This window comes from Maniola jurtina, chromosome 20 (genome assembly GCF_905333055.1).
Source record: "Maniola jurtina chromosome 20, ilManJurt1.1, whole genome shotgun sequence".
Taxonomy (NCBI): Eukaryota; Metazoa; Arthropoda; class Insecta; order Lepidoptera; family Nymphalidae; genus Maniola; species Maniola jurtina.
In genome coordinates, this window is record NC_060048.1 from 11,424,957 (window position 1) to 11,446,242 (window position 21,286).

The 21,286-nt window shown below is 43.0% G+C and overlaps 1 protein-coding gene across 4 annotated transcripts in view; it reads left to right on the top strand.

The window, feature by feature from the left end:
- The window catches only part of LOC123875526 (CD109 antigen), a 28,279-nt gene extending 7,169 nt beyond the window's left edge, over positions 1–21,110 (top strand). For 3 of the 4 annotated variants that reach the window (XM_045921398.1, XM_045921397.1, XM_045921396.1), the window contains exons 6-32: positions 635–775; positions 1,343–1,559; positions 2,883–3,061; positions 3,692–3,865; positions 4,280–4,504; positions 5,542–5,719; positions 7,598–7,773; positions 8,135–8,245; positions 8,500–8,640; positions 9,357–9,506; positions 10,121–10,260; positions 10,365–10,528; positions 10,770–10,993; positions 11,197–11,373; positions 11,987–12,169; positions 12,449–12,685; positions 13,339–13,523; positions 13,987–14,089; positions 14,486–14,647; positions 14,969–15,070; positions 15,506–15,847; positions 16,129–16,200; positions 16,315–16,476; positions 16,856–17,049; positions 17,355–17,718; positions 18,071–18,176; positions 18,404–21,110. In XM_045921398.1, coding sequence (XP_045777354.1) covers positions 635–775; positions 1,343–1,559; positions 2,883–3,061; positions 3,692–3,865; positions 4,280–4,504; positions 5,542–5,719; positions 7,598–7,773; positions 8,135–8,245; positions 8,500–8,640; positions 9,357–9,506; positions 10,121–10,260; positions 10,365–10,528; positions 10,770–10,993; positions 11,197–11,373; positions 11,987–12,169; positions 12,449–12,685; positions 13,339–13,523; positions 13,987–14,089; positions 14,486–14,647; positions 14,969–15,070; positions 15,506–15,847; positions 16,129–16,200; positions 16,315–16,476; positions 16,856–17,049; positions 17,355–17,718; positions 18,071–18,176; positions 18,404–18,591 — 4,797 coding nt within the window. In that variant the 3' untranslated portion in view covers positions 18,592–21,110. The other variant, XM_045921399.1, reaches the window with a different exon arrangement.
- Positions 21,111–21,286: the final 176 nt, after the last annotated feature.

Consider the following 21,286-nt stretch of genomic DNA (forward strand, 5'->3'; position numbering starts at 1 on the left):
AAGTTTTGATAAGTAAATATTCATTTAATTTCATTATTATTATTTACCCAACCTTCATAGGTCTTCCACCATTTCATTAAGTTTTGTAGCCTATCTTCTTTCATCTTTGCTTTAGAGTTTAGATTGATGACTATGCGCGTGGTATGTCAAAGCCTAAAGTCTTAATTTTTTCACATAAGTCTGTCCATGATCGTATTTACATACTCATAAATATTTGTTAACCTTTGTACAAGTCTGTCTGACCACAACTCCTGCAAGACGAACACGATAGTTACCATAGAAGTTCTATGTAAATGAAACATAAACTGCGAACAATACAGCTGTAAAACGCGATTCTAAAGCAGATTCCATTGTTTCGCCAATGCTGGCCTAATTATTATTGTGTTACATGATCCAAGTTTTGTTTTGTTAGTTTGGTTGTCATATTTCGATCGGCGAATACAATGCTGCAATGAATACTTAGCGGACAGTATCAAATTTTTATCAAATATACTGCATACATTTTGAGAACTCAAACAAACGAACAGAATGAAAAAATAGATTAAAGATTACTGGCTCCAGCGAAGCAAGCGTGAAAGGTCTGGAGGGCCACTAGGCTTGAGATAAATAAATTTTGGTTTTAATGTTCTTTTAGAGCAACTTCGGCACAGTGAGTCTCCAGTACCCGCTGTCGGACCAGCCGCTGTTCGGCGAGTGGATCGTGCGAGTGGAGGCGCTCGGGCAGGTGGAAGAGGCTCAGTTCCTCGTTGAAGAGTACTACCAGACCAGATTCGAGGTAAAAAGTTGGATTTTTGTTCTTTCAAGAAATCCTCAGTAGCAGCCTGGAGTTGGGAAGTTGGCGGTGTTAAGCCCGGAGAATGAGGGAATAAATGGAAAGTTCAGCTATGTTTGTTACTCAAACAATACATAAACTCAGTACAATGGTGGGTGGACTTTAATTTATAGTATGTATCTGAATAAAAAAATTAAATAATAATGTAGTGAAGACTTTCTGTATAATTTATATCACAACTAGCTGATGCCCGCGACTTCGTTCGCGTGGATGTAGGTTTTTTAAAATTCCCGTGGGAACTCTTTGATTTTCCGGGATAAAAAGTAGCCTATGTGCTAATCCAGGGTATAATCTATCTCCATTCTAAATTTCAGCCCAATCCATCCAGTAGTTTTTGCGTGAAGGAGTGACAAACACACATACAAACTTTGTCCTTTATAATATTAGTGTGATATTAATGTGTTAAAATTTTCGGTAATGACAAGGTCGAGCTTATAAACATTCAAACTAACTTGTCGCTTGAAAGCTGTCAAGACTCCAACTTGATTAAATATAGTTCCAATTGACCAGGTCAACGTAACAATGCCAGCGTTCTTCTTCAACACGGACCAGTACATCCACGGCCGCATCATGGCCAACTACACGTCGGGCGCGCCCGTGCACGGCAACCTCACCCTGCGCGCGACGCTGCGCCCCATACCGCAGTACCGGCCGCGCCACTACCAGCAGGGCCAGTTCAACAACCGAGGACCTTACGGATCCGTACTCACGGACCAGTATACAAGAGGTATGGATAATATACACGGCAGCGCATTGCGTTCATGCAACTTACAACAACCGAAGACCTTATGGGTCTATATTCACGGACCAGTACAATAGAAGTATGGACAACATTTTCACAATTTATTTAAAAGTTCGCAATGTATTGCAAATAAAACATCTGACTGACGCTAGTGGTCAAAGAACGTTGCGTAATAGGTGCGCGAGATCAATGCCGTGTGGTATGTGGGTCCATACACCCCGAGTTGCATGTTATACATTGTGGGTTTGAAAAATTCTACATATCTAAAACTACAAGTATAAAGTTAATGGTAATCGGTATGGCTGGACCGATGACCTGAAGAAGGTGGCGGGGAATGGGTGGGTGAGGAAGGCGGAGGACCGTGTTTGATGGTGCGCTCTTGCAGAGTCCTATGTTCAGCAGTGGACGCATACAGGCTGATGCAATGGAATAGAATAAAAATCGGTATTGGATTATATTTAGGTAGTATAATAACAGCGCTAAATTATTGCTAGCGTTCTAATTACACTGTAAATATTTAGTTTGTGACACTATAAGATACTTTTTAATACAGTTGCTCAAAAAGTGGCGTATTGCAGTGACGTATAGCGTTCGGGATGTGGGCTATTACATACTCGTGCTTTTTTTTTACCTTTCCCGCACTCGTGCTTTTTCTTTCCCAACTGTCAAAATATTAAAAATAAAAACCAACCATGAAGTTTTTACTAAAAAAATTCATAGAAGTTTTTATGATTCATGCAAATACGTATATTTCTAAAAAGAAGCTACTAATTTGTTTCAATATCAGATTTAATGATTTGATTGAATGAGTTTGGTTAGGTTTCATTTCATTTCATCTCATAAAATTTCATTTTCATTTCATATCTATAAAAAACTTCTACTGAAGACTTGGCTGTATGGGCATAGTTCCCTTTGCCTACTAGAATGGGTGAAGAAAAAAAAACTCTGCTTATATTCTACGGTTGGCGCCATTTTTCAGAAATTTTCTTTGCGAGTTTAGTTCTTGGTTGTCTAAAATGAGTAATTTCGACCCTAGTTTTTTATATCTATTAACAATAAAGTTGTTTTAAATTAAATTAAATTAAGTTAGCTGAGTTTATTGTGTTTTTATTATTTTATTAAATTGCTTCATTTTTTCGCAACTGTATTAAAAATAGTCGTTCAGTACACGTGCGGAACCGTCATTGCAACACGTTCCGACTGTCAACCCTCGCCTTCAGCTACGCCTCGGCTCGGGTAGACATTTGTCGGAACTCTTTGCAATGACAGCCTTTCCGCACTTGTAATGAAATATACTATTGTCCACAGTGCGTCCAAACTACAACCCCTACCTATACAACGAGTCGGGCCACCCAGCCTACGAGTACACGGGAGCGGTGGACGAGTACGGGCGCCCCACCAGCTACCGGCCCGGCCAGCCCAACCAGCTGGACCAGCCCGACTGGTGGTACGACCCGCAAAAGGTTTACACCAGGATGTTCAACTTTGTGAGTTGTCTATAAATTAACTAGTTTTAGTTCTAGTCATAGTCCAAGCCAGTTCAAGCCGAAGTTGATTTAGATTGGCCACGAAAGTTTGCCATAAAAAATTAAAAAAAAAACTGACTTCAAACACTAAAAAGTAAAAAATTATTTAATTTATTACCGAATATATTATGTATACAAGAGTTAATATAGTTCTACATTTTTTGGAGCCGGTGCCAATTAGCCGCACAAACCGTTTAGGTACTCTTCATATTGTTTTTCCTCATTGGCACCTCATTATCATAAAGAAAATTCACATCAAAATTTCAAGTTTCTTACTAGAACCAGAAGTTTGAACTATACTCGCAAGATGATAATATTATTCTGTCAGAATCAAGAAATAACAAACACATAAAACACAACAAACAACAAGAAACAAGAGAAACAAGAAACAAGTGTTTCTTTGGAGACACTTGTGGTTTGTGTGTTTTGTGTGTGTTACCTGATGTTTTGCTTTAGTAGTGTGTGTTCTCCAAAACAAAACTAAAATAAAAAATAAGTAAAATAAAATCAAATCGAAATTTTGCAAATTTATCAGTCGCCGTTTCTATAATTAATATAGAAGATTAATCTCCACATATTTAAAACATTTAGGATGAAAAATATCCGTTCTGGATGCCGAAGCCGGACCCGATCGAGTTCGCCAACCAACAGAACCAGCAGAACCAACAGAACCAACCAAACCAGAACAACTACAACACATACAGCACGGCCACGGCCTACAACTACTACAACCATTATTATGACCAATTGCCGTATCTGAGATTTGTAAGTATTTTCTTTAAAATATCTTACTTTTTATAAATTTTTTAGAAGTAAATTTTTCCTTGCCTTTCCCTTAGAATTTCCTAAAATGTTACCAACTCCTTTATTTAGAGCCGAAAACCAAAACTAAGTTGAAAATAATGGACTTTCATATAAACTTTCATATCTATTTGACCCTCTCAGGGTTGAATTTTAAAAATGCTTTTGTAGTGGATGCTTACGGTATTAATAGCTATCTGTATACCAAGCAGCCCGATCTGTCCAGTGCTGCAGTAGTTTATTCTTGGATAAGTCAGTCATTTAGTCAGTTAATCAGTCAGTCAGTCAGTCATCTTTTGGATACAATGAGCAAGTAGCTTCGCTTCTGTCGGATACCTCACAATTCCTTAGTAATAACAAGAGCTTTTTTATTCACAGTTCAATGGCACATACGACTTCAAGTATCCCATGTCGGAACTAGCCCAGCTAGTGCCCACGCTGGATGGCGTGGAGGTTATCATTACGGCGTCAGTGGGCGACCCGTTTCTGGACGAAGTGATCGAAGGCTACAGCATCGCAAGGATCTTCAACTCCTCGCTGGCCGTCCACTTCCTCGGAGGGGAGCTACAGGTGTTCAAGCCTGCAATGCCGTTTGATGTTTATGTGAGTTACTTATTTTTCAATGCCACGTATTACGACTTTCAAGTACAAATTATTCAACAAAAATTTTTTTTTTTACATTGTAGTAGGTTTCGAAGTCGGTTTGTTTAATAAAAAAAAATCCGTTAATAAGTTTTCTACTGTTTTTTGTGAATTTTTTAGAGATCAATTTCAAAGCCTCTTTCAAATATGTCTAAAATCGTGGTCATAATCAAATTATTCTAACTTGTTAAGTAAAAATGTTTCATTTCAAAAATATGACTAACTATGTTCTGAAAATATTTTGTAACCATATATTACTTTCGTAAGATACGTCCTCCAACGCGAAAAGTGAAATATTACTGCTTTCCAATATTGTGAAAGATAACTAATAGGCAGCATTATTCATTAGTGTCGATATTATTTCGGTATTTAAGGCGAAGGGAAATTAAGCGTATCGCAGGGAATTCCTGGAAGACCGTGGTGTGTGGAAGTCCCTACAAGAGTCCTACAGCAGTAAGTAACAACGTCTATCGGTCGGCGATGATGACGACGATGACCTGTGTCGAAGAAACTTAAATGCTGTTATTAGCAGAAGAGTAAATAAACCACTTAGGTTTTGTTACTCTTTCTTGATTCTCTAGAAACTCACAGAATGGGCTCTAGTCGTGTTGGAAGATTTGGGGACGAGGATATAAGTTTTTTTTTTTTTTTTTTTTCTTTTTTTTCCAGTGTTTGATCTGCGATCAGTCAACAGACTATAAGCAGATTTGCTATGGTCGGTTATGACTTTTGCAGAACTTAGGACCAGTGTCCTTAGATCTGCACACTATCCAGCACATTAGCCCGCTTCAGACGCTTTATCCGTTCCACTGTTAGCAGGCTAGGCATTCTTTCTAGGCATTGACGAACTGTGTGATACACTCTGTGTACTTGTTCTATAGTTGAGTGCTGCTGGCGAAAGCCAAACTGATGCTCAGGAATTATACCACTTTCTTCGAGACTAGCTTTTAATCTCGTCAGGATATAAGTAACAAAATATGTATATCCATTTCCATCAGATGGTGGTATCGTATCACGACGGGTCGCGCTTGCCCGCGTGGCAGGCGGCCGGCGTGGCGCTCACTGTCACGGGCCAGTTGGAGGGCCGCGGCGGCGCGCTGGAGCCGCAAAGGCCCAGTCTAGTGCCCGGACATGATGCCGTGTGGCATCTCAAACTGGACCTTTATAAGCTTCTTAGTAAGTATCGTTCTTGCTATACTACATTTATGATCATTCCATTGCCGGCCTACTACTGAGCACGGGTCTCTTCTCAGAGTGAGAAGGGTTTAGGCCATAGTCTGCCACGCTGGCCCAATGCGGATCGGCAGACTTCACACACCCTTGAGAACATGAAGAACTCTCAGGCGTGCAGGTTTCCTCACGATGTTTTCTTTCACCGCTAAAGCAAGTGATATTTAATTGCTTAAAACGCACATAACTGAAAACTTAGAGGTGCGTGCCCGGGATCAAACCCCTGACTTCCGATTAGGAGCCGGACGTTATAACCACCAGGCCATCACAGCTTTGGTAGCTATACTAAATATTAAGTACATATATAATACATTTCTTCAAAAGTCCTTTCACATGTCTAAAGGAATCCTCAGTGCGTTGGTGATAAAGTAATTAAACGGCACGAGTTCCTTTGTAAAAATTTAGTTTTAATTTTTTCTCACAACAACATAAAATAAACAACGATAACCAAACAGTCTTGACGTATATCTTATGAGTGAAGGTTTTTTCTTTTTTTCAAACTTTTATTTTTAAATAAGTATGTGTGTAACCTACATCACTCCCCTCCAGAGGCCGTGTCTACGGACGATAATAATCCGGAAACCGTACTCGTCTACCGGAACGCGTGGTTCGCAATCCGATATTGTCTCCAGCTTGTTGCTGGGGAACATCTGGAGGTTTGTGTTGGGGAGGATTAGGTGGTTTGGGAAAGAGAGTATCGTCGGACAATATGTAGGCTGGTTTAAGTCGGTCAATTGATACAGTCACGTCTCGGCCCTTAACTTTTAATCTAAAGGTTTTAGCGCCTCTCTTTAAAACCTCGTATGGCCCTGTATAAGCTGGCTGCAAGGCACCATGTAGCGTGTCTTCCCTAAGGAATACGTGGCTGCAGGTGCTCAGCTCTTTAAATACGAAGGTTTTAGGTTTAGAGTGGTGCTGAGTTGGTACTGGTTGTAGCTTCTCGGCAAAGGATCTCAAGCGAGCTGAGAAGTCGGTGATGTCGGTGGTGTAGCTTGCGATATTTTGGCCAAAAAATTCGCCAGGTAAGCGCAGTGGCTCACCGTACACCAGCTCAGCTGATGAGGCATTAAGGTCCTCTTTGATTGCGCTTCTTATGCCAAGAAGTACAAGTGGTAGAGACTCGGTCCAATTCTCGTCGGCGTGACAAGTTATAGCTGCTTTCAGCTGTCGATGAAAGCGCTCGACTAAACCGTTGCACTGTGGGTGGTAAGCGGTTGTGCTGCGGTGCTGAAATCCAATGGATTTGGCCAACTGCTGGAAAAGTGCCGATTGAAACTGCATTCCCCGATCCGTTATGACATCCACTGGACTTCCGTAGCGCGACACCCAACAGGAAACAAAGGCTTTGGCAACCGTCTCGGCGGTTATGTCGGTGATTGGGACAGCTTCCGGCCATCGCGTGAAGCGATCGACGGCTGTCAAGCAATACCGAAAACCGTTTGAATATGGTAGTGGGCCGACCAGGTCTATGTGGACATGTTTGAATCGCGCTGAAGGTAAAGGAAGCGTACCCAAAGGTGACGACACGTGTCGGCTTACCTTAGTGCGCTGACAGTCCAAACATGCCTTAGCCCATTCACGGCAGTTTTTGCGCATGAGAGGCCAAACAAAACGTTGTGCAACGAGCTTAGCTGTAGCGTTAGGACCAGGATGGCTAAGAGAGTGGAGGCAGTTGAAGATTTGCCTACGACAGCTCTCGGGGACGAAAGGTCTGGGAGTCGGGGTACTGACGTCGCAGTACAAGAATATACGAACTTGTACGAATTTAACGTTGAATTTTGTACAAATTAATAGTGTATTAGTAAAATAACCCAATGGTTTCAGAGCTAGAAAACGACCCTAACTACCGTGAGGTGCTGAACAGCATAACAGGCTTGCGTCTGTCGGCGACGCTCGGGGACGCGCTGGGCGGCCGCGCCGGTGCCGACGTGCACCTCGTGGCGCACGAGAGCCCCAACCACCACCATCTGCGGGTCTCCACCTCTACCACCGATGCCAGGGTAACTGAACAGTATAACAGGCTTACGTCTGTCGCGTCGGCCCATTTAAACAACGAATTTGTTTGAAATTCGAATGAATGAACGAAAATAAAATGTTTATGCTAAAACACCCCATATTCCGCATATATCCCTTGAAATTTATAGAGCGCACTCTGACTTTGCTTAGATTTATGTTTCAGTTAAACGAGACAGATTTATGTCAGCGGTATAATGCTGTCTTGTTTTAACAGTGTCTTAAGTCTGAGCAAAGTCAAAGTGCACTCTATAGATCTCATACTTATAGGCTTGCGTCCGTCGGAGTCAACCCGTCGGATTTTATGCAAGGAAATCGGCGAAAAGTTAAATTTTAATTTTTTCTCAGGTGGGCGAATACGTTGTATTCCACGTGCAAAGTAACTTCTACATGGAGTCATTCAGCTACGTCATTATGTCCAAAGGCATTATCCTAACCAGCGGCCAAGAAATAATGCAGGTAAGTCTGGTTTTTGTTAGTACTTTTCTTTTTGTCTTGTTTGAATTTCTCTCCATTTATTACGTACTTAATAATATTTGTTATAGTTACCAATTTTTTAAGCAAATGTTGTGTTGAATTGTAAATGGCCACCACATTTAGTAACATTTTTTGAATAAGCTCTATTTTTAATGTATTAATGTAAGAATCCGTAGGTATCCCGCATCCCGTTCACACTAATTGTGTGTGTAATCATGTCGTCCCTTTCGCCACAGGAAGGCGTGCGCACGTTCTCGGCGGTGGTGTCGGCGGAGATGGCGCCCGTGGCCACGCTGCTGGTGTGGGCGCACCGCCGCCGCGCGCACGTGCTCGCCGACTCGCTCACCTTCCCCGTCAACGGCATCAGCACCAACAACGTGAGTGTCTCTCTCTCTCTCCCGCCGGCACCCCCTCTCACTCTCTCTCCCACATCCCTCTCCCGTCCGGACCTCCTATCTCTTGCCCTCTTGGTTTCCCACCCCATATCCCCTCTCTCCCCCTCCCGCGCCCCCTAACTCTCTCTCCCGCACCCCCTAACTCTCTCTCCCGCACCCCCTATCTCTCTCCCTCCTGCACTTCCTCTTTTTCTCCTTCCTGCATCCCTTATCTTTCTACCTCCCGCACCCTATCACCTTCCTCCCATATCCACTCTTCTCTCCCTCTCACATCCCACACTTCCTCCCACACCCGCTCTCACTCCCTCCCGCTCACCTTTCACTCCCTCTCTCTCACACATTAGAGGGAGATAAAATGACACCCGCACACCACGTGCTCACATACAAACACTAATACGTATGTCCATAACCTAAACATCGGTGTTTCTGGAGTGAAACATCTCCACCAGTGTTCAGACTCGACAAGACGAAAAAAGTGTAGTCTAGAACACCCTGGGCGCAGGCATGAGAGCCAATAGACTAAAACATCGTATGCTCAGGACTGGGCAAAACGGACCAGCTAGTTCCAGAAAGCGGATCCCACCTAATAATAATAGGACAAGACTAAGTCGAAGATATGCACGAATACTTACTCTTTAATACTCGAAAGCCTACGATTTTTGATATTTTTGTACTAATTGTAGTGTTTTGATTGGCAGTTCACCGTGCACGTCAACAATCGCAAGCACCGCACGGGCGAGCGCGTGGAGGTGGCCATCTACGGCGAGCCCGGCGCGTACGTCGGCCTGTCCGCCATCGACCACGCCTTCTACACCATGCAGGCCGGCAACGAGCTCACATACGCCAAGGTTCGTGCATGTGCGGTAACACGAACGAGGCTTGCCCGTGTTACACACAGAGTATTTTTTTTTCTTTTCTTTCATATCTCTTCCATCTGCAATCAGTCGGTGGACTATGAACAGATTTGAGGACCAATGTTATATCAGTTTGGGCTTTGCACATCCAGCGATGTGACATCCCTTAAAGATAAGTATTACTATATGCTGGCCAATCTTGTCCTCTTAAGGCGGAACGTGCTGTAACTGGCATCCAGAAGTTGGACTGCTAGGCTGTTTTTATGACCCTCAAGTCTCTGTTTGTAGGCCTCAAGTGTCCTGTCTATTTCCTCCTTTACTGTGGGGATTTCACACACAGAGTATATATCATACTTTGTGTGTAACATCACCAACTTGCCAGGGACGACCAATGAAAACAATATCCTGGCTTATTATAACCATGGCCAGTGGATATATGACAGACTGGCTGATGGCTGATGTCCGCGACTTCGTCCACATGGATTAAGGTTATGAAAAAACCCTTGGGAATACTTTGATTTTCCTCCAGCAGCCCTTAAAATGTGGGAAAATTATAAATGTATGACATAATTTGTGCATTTGACATACATCCTTGAATTTTTTTTTAGGTGATATCGAAAATGTCGCACTTCGACGAGTCAACGAACGGGACATTCGCGTACACGTGGCGCTCGCACTTCGGCGACGCGGACGAACTGGTCTACTTCCCCTCGCCGAGCTTCGGTATCGACGCCAATCGGACTTTCGAGTGAGTCCGTAGTTTGACATGCCAACACGTTTTCATATTTTTATGCAGGCGAAAAAATTTGTCGTCGGCAAAATGATAACCCTTTTTCTTGTACCTATGTTCAGATACGCGGGTCTGATAGTGCTGTCGGACGTGGCGGTGTACCGGCGCTACTCGATGTGCAACGAGTCGCTGGGGCTGGCCGAGTGCCTGGACGGCACGTGCTACCCCGCCGACAAGCGCTGCGACGGCGCGCCCGACTGCTCGGACCGCACCGACGAGTCCAACTGTGAGTGCTAACCCTAAAGGGAGCTCCGTTTACAGTACTGCCACTTATTTTTACGCAAAAATCTTATTTTTGAATATTGCGAGAACATCCCGGCCAATCATAGCGCGCGTCCGTCCGCTATTGATTTCTGCATACGCGCCATGTTTTATACGCGCGAGTTATAAGCGAGATAGCACAAGCCTCTGTTATTCTTATGTTTATAAAGTTAATGTCAAGAAAAATAACATGAAATATTTTACAGGCAAGCACGACGATTCGTTCGAGCTGGCCCACTTCCGCAAGTTCCGCTTCAACCGCATCCAGCGCCAGTACGACAACGTGTGGATGTGGCGCGACGTCAACATCGGGCCGCACGGCCGCTACGTGTTCACGCTGGACGTGCCCGCCGCGCCCGCGCACTGGACCATCTCCGCCGTGGCCATGTCGCCCGGCGCCGGCCTGGGCATGCTGGCGAGGCCACTCAATGTGAGTAGTGCGTGAGGGCGACGCGCGGCAGACCAACACAGGGCCACGTCCATACCCAAGACAAGACTGGCTGAACAGAGACAGCTTGCATTCCGGAGACGTTCATAGGCTACTTTTATCCCGAAATATCAAAAAATCCTTAATCACGCGGACAAATTAGCGGGTATTACATAGTAAATTAACATAGAAACATTTGTCTACAGTACGTAGGGATCTTGCCGTTCTTCATCAAGGTGGAAGGGCCGGACCGCTGCCGGCAGGGCGAGCAGCTGGGGCTGCGCGTGGCCGTGTTCAACTACCAGCCGCAAGCCATCGAGGCGGTCGTCGTGCTCGCCTCCTCGCCCGACTACAAGTTCGTGCACGTCGAAGAGAACGGCATTGTGAGTATGATACACCAAGAAACCGTGAACGTTGGCACCCTTATGTAATCGACTTCCAATCTATAATACGCGACAGGTCGAGATGGCAGTCGGGATGAGGACGCCCCGTACGGGGCGTGCTCCCTGCTTTATACCCCAATTGCCATCTCGACCGGTTCTCCCGAAATACCTCAATTATTGTGTAGAAATGTTTTAATATTGATGCATAACATTTGCTTTTCTTAGTAATTGATGTATTAATTTGAGTGTACGCTTATTCGATGCTTAAATAACATGAGAGAGGCATGTTGGTTCCACCTTAATATATCTATCTTACTCTATCCTATTGCGCTGTCTCTCTCCAACACCACTAGCGGAGCGTGGCTCTCGAGGTGGCAACGTTCGTCATTTTATTCATTGGCGTTTAATAAATAAAATAAATAAATAAAAGTTTATTTAGCTCAATTACAGAATCACAAAAAAAAAAACAGAAATAAGAATAAAGATACAATTAAACTTAAATATTAATTAAACTTAAAACTAGAAAATACTAATTAACTATTGTTGTGTCTGTGAGCTAAAAGGGCTCTGCCTCAGAAAGATGCTGCAGTATTTCAGTTGTCTTCGTTCCCAGGTTCGGTCCTACAACCCCCGCACGTCGTTCGGCGAGCACCAGTTCTTCGTGTACATCCTGGCGGGAGATGCGGCCACCGTGCACATCCCCGTGGTGGCCGCGCGGCTGGGCCGCATCCGCGTCGACATCGTGGCCTCCACGCTGCAGGGCCAGCACCGCGTCTCCAAGCATATCGAAGTCGAGGTATTGGCAAATGACCACATCAATAGCGCGGTTTTCGCACAGAATTCAACATCTCCATAGTAAAAATAAAGATGGCCTGAAATTCCTGTCTGAATTGGCATTCCTGAAACGACGCCTGCTCTTTTGCTCGCTATTTTTATTAAAAAAAAATTGCGCATAACTTTTCAACCTTGCTTTAAAACCTCAAAAGAATTGTGGAAGAGAAACAGAAAACACGTGAGGGCCAATTGGTAGGTACTATGAATACTAATACGTTTAAAAACTACTTTTTTTTCTCAGGCCGACGGGATACCTCAGTACCGTCACCAGTCCGTCCTTCTCGATCTTTCGAATCGTGCCTATGTGTTCCAGTACATGCACGTCAATGTGACAGAGACACCCATAATACCGTACGAGGTCGATCGGTACTATGTATTCGGATCGAACAAGGCGAGAATATCTATAGTGGGGGATGTGGTCGGACCACTTTTCCCAACCATGCCTGTTAACGCCACAAGCCTTCTGGATTTACCTATGGTGAGTTATTTGTATCAGCTATTTTGTTATTAGCTTATTAAAATTAAGGTCAGATCGCATTATGTCCCCCATGTCCCATAACAACGCGACATTCTACGTTTCCCGTTAAACTTAGATGTAGCTACGATCAACGTACAACGGCATTCACATTGCCGTTTGGCGTTAGACAATTTTAACCCCAATTCAATTGGCATTAGACGTTAACCGTTCAAGTGTGGCCATTCAGTTCAACGTGTAGATTATCGCGATAATCATGGCGTTGTTGGGTATTGACGTTATCCTTAATGTAGCCGCAACATTGCAACGGGGCTGCACGGCGCATCGCTTTTCGTCAAAATATTCTCTACAACTGTTCATTATAACTTGTCCCCTGTCGTTATGTTGGCACCATTGCAAATTACGCAATAATAAACCCTAAGTTCTAAAGAATAAAGCACACAAAGCAATGGTGCCAATATGACGCCAGGAGTGAAGTTATAGTGAACGGTCTGTATGCCGCAACGCGCTGTGCAGCACCACTCTAGTGTGACATGCGCCATGCGAAAAGATTGAAATTATATTTTGACTTTGTGCTGTACTATAAATGCTGGACTATAATGTGGTCTGGCCATTATAGCACAATTTTAACAGTGTAACGTTTCCATTGTAATCAGGATTCAGCGGAACAGAACATGTTCAGTTTCGCGGCCAACATGTACCTCACTCTGTACATGCGTCTCATCAACCAGCGCAACCGGACCTTGGAGCACGACGCGTTCTACCACATGAACGTGCTCTACCAGCGACAACTGTCATACATGAAACCCGATGGATCCTTCAGCCTCTTCCGCAGCGACTGGTAACTTATAATACGTGCCTTACTCTGTACATGCATCATCCACTCTAAAAGTTAAACTGTCGCCAAAATTAAAAAAAAGTTAGCCGAAAGAATTTAATAAATAAGCCAAAGAAGATTCACTTCTTTCGCATGTACGCAATTGATATACATACGCAAACATTTTTTTAATACAGGCCAGGCTGTAATCTCATTAACTGTAATAGGTAGAGAGTTAAAATTTTCACAGAATCTGTATTCTATTGCCAAAACAAATAAAAAAAAAATTGAAAATGGCTGCCATCAAATAAAAAAAAAGAATATTTCTTGTGTTAGTGCTAATTCTTATATGATGGTAAGGAACCAGTAATGTGTGAATCCGACTCACACTTGACCGATTTTTATATTGTAATAAGCCGATGGCATCTCTGTTACGCTTCTGCGACAGCGCAAAATATATATACATATTTAATTTCATCTTGTACAGGAATCAGTCGTCATCTAGCGTGTGGCTGACGTCATTCTGCGCTAAAATATTCCAAGACGCTTCATTCAACGAGTGGGAGAACTACATCTACATTGACCCGAATGTATGTGTATCTTTTAATTGTCCTTGTTTCTCTTTCCAATCATTTCATCTTTTTCAAAATATTAGACTCGACTAAAAAAATTTTTTTCGAAAAGAATACTGAACCCAATCTAGTTCATTTCTTTTGAAGTCTGATAAAAATTGCTTTGCTTGCATTCATGCAAAATATATTGAGCACTTCTGCTTGCGAACTATTGTGAACAAGCGTAATTCGCTATAATCCGCCAAAACATTTTAATTTGTCTAGTACAACGTGTAGCATGTGATGTGCACTGTCCACCCTCCCACTACTAAAGATGCATGAAAAGCAAACAACACACCACCACCACACAACACAAATATTATTTATGAATATTACGACAGTTTAATCGTTATAATATATTAATAATCCCCTCAGGTGATTTCAATGGCGGTATCGTGGGTATTGGAGCACCAGCGGCCCGAAGGCTCGTTCTACGAGGTGACGTGGTCGCCCGACCGCAACGCCAACGACACCATCGCCGTGCCCATGGACTCGCAGGTGTACCGGGAGGCGGCCTCTCAGCTCAAAGGGCAGAAGGTGACTAGACCTTACGCTATACTGAATTCCAGCGGCCCGAAGGCTCATTCTACGCTATCCTATACCACAGAGTAAGGATATGCTATTACATAATTATAGAGGTTCGACGAAGCCATATTGACAGAACCTTGCGTGCGCGACGAAGGAGCTGGCCTGGAGAAGGACCTGAACTGGCTAACGTAGATTCTATGTTGTTGGCAAGTTAATATTATTTTTTTGTTGGCACGTCGCAGCCATTTCAAATTTTTATTTTTCAGAAGGTTAAAATTATCATCGATCATTGGGATTTCTCATAAGTTTCAGTAACATTTTCGCCTGCAGGTCAACAACACGTTAATACTGGAGCGGAACATCACGCTGACGGCGCAGGTCGTGATAACGCTCGAGTCCGTCAAGAACCTTAAGGACATTGGTATCCTCGAGGTGAGTGTTATTTTCCTGATTTCAAAATATAATAAATAAATACTGACACCCCCCAAGATTCGTTAGAGTTGAGTTTTCCGTGAAGAGTAGAATTTTCAAACTGTCAAAACCAGTGGACCTAGAGATTTGAAATTTAAAGAATACATCCTAGGAGTATACAAAGGTTTTTTTTTTTTTAAATTAAGCTTGTGGCAGTCTCTACAAATAGAAACTAGATATCGTCACAGGATTTTCAATGTCGCTATATCGTTCTACAAGTCCTGCAATGCGTTAATGAACTTTTGTCCCTATGGAACACTAATTCCAAGATACAACACTTGGACTAGTTGGGTTTTGAAACATAACCACAGTTTGGAGGATGATCTTCCTATTGTTAGTTGGCACATGCTCTAATCCCATTTTATTATTGACGCATGTTTGGTCGTATTGGTGCAGGGTCTGAGCGCGCGCGTGGCCACGGCGCAGCAGCGCGGCGTGTCGTGGCTGGAGCGGCACCTGCAGCTGCTGCACGAGTTCGGCGAGCCGCTCGCGCTGGCGCTCGTCACGCACGCGCTCGGCGCCGCCAAGGCGCCCAGCGCCGAGACCGCCTTCCGCCTGCTCAAGCGCCACCAGCGCAGCGAGGGCGGCCTGGTGTACTGGGGCAAGCGCGCCGTGCCGCCGCCGCCCTACAAGATGGAGAACCAGAAGCCCTTCCTGCTGCCGCGCCTGCCCTACGTCTACGACTCCAACAACGTGGCCGCCACGGCCTACGCGCTGCTCGCGTGCATGGACCACCAGGTGTGTGTCGTTACTAACTCCGCAAACACGTATAAATAGCGACTCTTGTTACGACGTAACAAAGTGCAATTCAGATCGCACTGTACTGCGGGATATTTAACAAAAGCCTCTGTTTCGGTTAAACTCTTGTTTCTTTCTCTCTCTCGGCTGTGTCTCGTCCTTCCAATTGTAATTGCCATAAATTGCTTTATTTCAGGCCCAAATAGTAATTTACTATTGTGATAATTTCTTTTGAGAATAAAATTCTTTAACCACATATCAAATATGCATGTTTATTTCAGGACAACAATGAACCGATTGTCATGTGGCTCAACTCACAGCGCCTCAAAGATGGCGGATGGGCTTCCACGCAGGTTTGTATTAAACATTGTATTGCATTTGAAATCTCAATTAAATTGATGGAACCGTTGGGATGATTTTAAGATAGATGAATAATTGATTAATAAACTTTCTTCTTTTTTTTAAAGGATACGTACATAGCATTGCGTGCGTTGATCGAGTACACGAACCGCAAACGGTTGCGTGACGTCAGCGCTCTGGCGGTGAGCGTGGACGCGGTGGCGCTGCACGGCGCCACGCGCCAGCTGCGCGTGCGCAACGACAACCTCGCCACCATGCAGAGCATCGACGTGAGTACACGAACAGCAAACGCGCGACATCAGCGCGAGTACACGAAATAAATGGTTAATGGATTTTGAGGTGCTGATTAGGAAAATACCATTTTCAAATTTTAAACTGTGCCTGCGTTCCCGACACAGGCGCAGCAAATGCTGAGTGGAGTCCATTTTGGCACCACACACCTCGCGTCCCATTTTATATTTTATTTATTTTAAGTTATTGTTGGTACCAAATAAACAGTTTTTCTTTCTTCTTTCAAAAATTTTGAAAGATGGCAGACTCTTGGCAGATTTTGTTTTATTGGAAGTTTCACTCTTTTATTTTATAAACCATGTAATACACGCATCCATTTTAATTATTTCTGACAATATCGTATCGTCTTCCCGGCAGATCCCAGAAGCGTGGGGAACAGTAAAGGTCACAGCCCGCGGCGCGGGGTACGCCATACTGCAGATGTCCGTGCAGTACAACGTGGACATCGCGCGCTTCCAGACCGCGCCGCCCGCGCCCTGCTTTGACCTGCTCGCCAGCGCGCACTACCATGGCAGGAATCAGTCGCACATCCGCTACCAGACCTGCGCCAGGTATATCCCACAAAGAGCTGAAATACATTCTGCGATGTCACGAACTATGGACTCACGATTAAGATGTATGATACATTTTTGTGTTTATGAAATACAATGCTGTGTCATACTTGCAGCTGGACAATGACGGACGAGTCGCCGCGATCGGGGCTGGCCGTGCTGGAGGTGGGCATCCCCACGGGCTACATGATTCAGCAGCAGCGGCTGGACTCGTACGTGCTGTCGCGCGCCGTGCGCACGCTGCAGCGCGCCAAGTACCAGCCCGACAAACTGCTGTTCTACTTCGACTATGTGAGTATTTGCAGCTGGACAATGACGGACGAGTCGCCGCGGTCGGGGCTGGCCGTGCTGGAGGTGGGCATCCCCACGGGCTACATGATCCAGCAGCAGCGGCTGGACTCGTACGTGCTGTCGCGCGCCGTGCGCACGCTGCAGCGCGCCAAGTACCAGCCCGACAAACTGCTGTTCTACTTCGACTATGTGAGTATTTGCAGCTGGACAATGACGGACGAGTCGCCGCGGTCGGGGCTGGCCGTGCTGGAGGTGGGCATCCCCACGGGCTACATGATCCAGCAGCAGCGGCTGGACTCGTACGTGCTGTCGCGCGCCGTGCGCACGCTGCAGCGCGCCAAGTACCAGCCCGACAAACTGCTGTTCTACTTCGACTATGTGAGTATTTGCAGCTGGACGTGACTCCTCACTTTATTCGTCGGAGCATGCCCGACTAGTAGTAGATCCCGTCCGGGGTACTTATTCATGTGGGCGTGTTCTTTTTTTCTGAAATCCTCCGATTTATGTCAGAGCCCTTGTTCGTCTGTAACGCGCAAGGCGCACGCTGTAAGGGGGGGGGGGGGGGGCACACAGGGTGGGTTGGGGGAAGCTGACTCATCATGTCCGAATAATCTTCCGATCTACCCGACTCTGCCTGCTGGACTTCAACACTGGCACCGTCGACGAAGTTCCATAAACAGTTTCAGCAAGCTTACATAATATATTTATACAGAGAATTGTTTGTCGTTAGCTGGAGCGCGAGCGCACGTGTGTGAACTTTACGATCGAGCGCTGGTACCCCGTGGCCAACATGTCGCGCTACCTGCCCATACGCGTCTACGACTACTACGCGCCCGGTCAGTACATATTACACTATACTTTTTTTTTTAATTCGGATACATATTAGTCTTTGACTGCAATCTCACCAGTCCAGTCCAGTCTGCTCAAAATTCCTTTTGCCTAAAAAATGCTAGAAGCTTCACTTTTGTCAGCCGACCCTGACGCCCGATTTTATTTTCAAACAAGTATGACTATAATGTCTTATGGGGTTTTATGTTTCAGTAATCTAAATAACATTTTACAGAGCGATTCAACGAAACGATATTCGACGCGCTTCCCACATACCTTCTCAACATCTGCGAGGTATGTGGCTCGTCGCAGTGCCCCTACTGCGCCATATACAACGCTGCGGCCCGCCTGCCGATACCTTTACTCTTGCTGGCGGCCACTTGCGTCATCCTACTGCGGAACATTCGCCAATACGACACGTAGCAGCGGTGTCTTTGCTGTACAATCGTATAAGTTAACGCCACGTCACCAAAGTTGAAACTGCACATCTACTCAACATTTGAGAGCTGTGCGAGGTGCGTGTATTACGCCATTTACAAAGTCAAAGTACGCTCTACAAATCTCACCCTTAGACTGACGTTGTTGTTGTTCATCTACGTGCAAGTGATCCTGTTAAGGTAATATCAAACGATTCATTCTAGTGATGCACACACAGATATCATTCATTCACTCTTTGTCTCATGTCGTCTAACGAAGTTGTGTGCCTCGGAATCTGTTTGAAATGTTATCATTTATCTTAGAATAGATTCAAAATAAGCAAAGAAACTGCGAAAGCAGGAGCGTGTTTTGTTTGTTCCAATTGTATTCCAATACCATTTTGTCATATACACAGATAGAATATGATATTATTGTTACTATAGCGGAAGGACAACACTGCGTATGTTGTCCTTCTGCTACAGGACGCAAAATGGCCGAAATCGAGTGAACGTTCTCTATGTGTTCAGATGTTTTATTTTACGTTCATTCACATCCCTAGTGAAAGATGCGAATGTCGAAATCCAACGGCGTATTCTTCTGATTTATTTGGTGTTCTGACGCTTCATTTCGAGTGAAGAATGTCGAATGAAACACAAAAATGAACAGAAAATGAACCGTCTGACATCCCTTTTATGGCCTGTTGTATTGAGCTGACCTTTTGTGACCAAATTCCACACAAAAATAACATTTTTGTCTTGGACCACGGCCATGGCTTTTTATGGCAACAACTCAAATAAACCCATAACTTTTGCTACTTTTATATTATATTTTAATGTGTATCTTTAATTTTTTTAATGTCTAAATTGACAATAACCACAGTTTCCATAGGTAGATAAATAAATAAAAAATATAAAATCATGTTATATTTTTAGGGCAGCTAAAAATGTACCAAGTCGTTTTGGATTTATTTTGTGCTCTAGCGCAAAAGACTTTAAGGCTAATAACTATTGCTTAATTTTCGGTATGATGGGGCATGAATTTCTTAACCGCTAGTCTGTCTCTTTATTTCTTACCGATTCCTAAATTTTTTTTTTATTTAGATTTTTTTATTTAAAATTAAAACCGACTAACACACACACACACACACACACACAGAGATTTTTTTGATTTAAAATTAAAACTGATTTCTAAATTTCTGGTTACAGCATTTCTTCAACCTTCTAAAAATTCTGTAACCAGAAATTTAGAATCTGTTGAATAGGTCAAGGTGTTGCCCACTTTAACTTTCATGGTCTGTATTTTATAGTGCGCGAAGAGCAGTATACTTTAGTTATCCTTAGTTGACATAAAATATAAAAAAATCGCAGACCTTCGCAGAGAAAAGCGTAAGCGACACGATTTGCACGACGGCGCTTTAGACCTTCTGGAGTAGGTTATAGCCGCCTACTTACGCGTTTCAGTGAGATGGCACTTGTTTACCTTTTGTAACAGTTAAGGAAAAATAGATTAAACATAGTATGTTACTCCCTTAACCATTCCAGTGTAGTTAGTATTATATTGAGTGTTCATTTAGGTAACTTTAAACTTTGTACATTCTGTGTACAAATAGTGTCTTTATGTGTGTATAAATAAAACAGGTACTAATTCTGGTATTTAATTTAAAATCACTTGATTTAAATTTTATTATACAGAACCTTTTAGTAATTAATTGCATTTATACTAAAATCTGGCTTGACTTTACTGATTTATTGATTGATTTTTTTTATCTTTCTGGTGCTGCTAACATTTTCTAATTACCTACAGAACATTATATCCAAATTCTTTACCCTTGCAGCTGCATAAGATGCATCCTTGCCTCCAAGATTTTATATTAAGGCAAATTCCAAATCATTTTATATGTATATATAAATATTTTAGTAGTAGTTTTCATGTAGAATAAGAAGAGCCTTTTCTGATATTTGTGTATTAGTTCTTGTATTATTTTAATTTTAATAGGAAATCCAATTTTGCAATAAATTTTAAAATAAAATTGTCAATCAGATTGCCTTATTAGTCGAAGACTTACAGCAAACAATGTACAATATTGAGAAATTATATTTAAAAATATTAGATTTTTAGTAAAATTATCGAAAAACGAAATATTTACACATATTATTTAAACATATCTGCTGTGAAATATACATTTATTACTTCTATATGTACAAATTTGGCATGACCGTCCAAAATAATAAAAAAGAAAATGTATTTATTTTAATCATCACAATATTACTATAGGTATGGATATGAATGAATGCTGTAATGATGAATCTCAAATACATTATAAGAGTTTACTTAATTAGTTTCCGTCCAAAATTACCAATGACTGAGTTTTTTTACTTTTCTATGTATTAAGTAGATCTTGTGTGAAATATTTTTATCTAAGTTGTTGTACAACAAAATGTGGTTAGTGTAAGAGCAGTGAACTCTAAATAACTCTTCATAAAGTTCATAGATTTATTTCGAAATAAAAAAAATTATAAAAGAAAGCTTAGTTTTATTCAACTTTTTCATCCAGTTAATTCCAGAAAATAAATAGTTTTGTAACATCTAATGATTAAATGTTACAACCACACATAGTACTGTCTTACAGGTACAGGTTTCCTCTGCAAAGATGTTTTTAAATAGCAACTTGTAACTATCTAATAAAGTACAATTCAGCTTG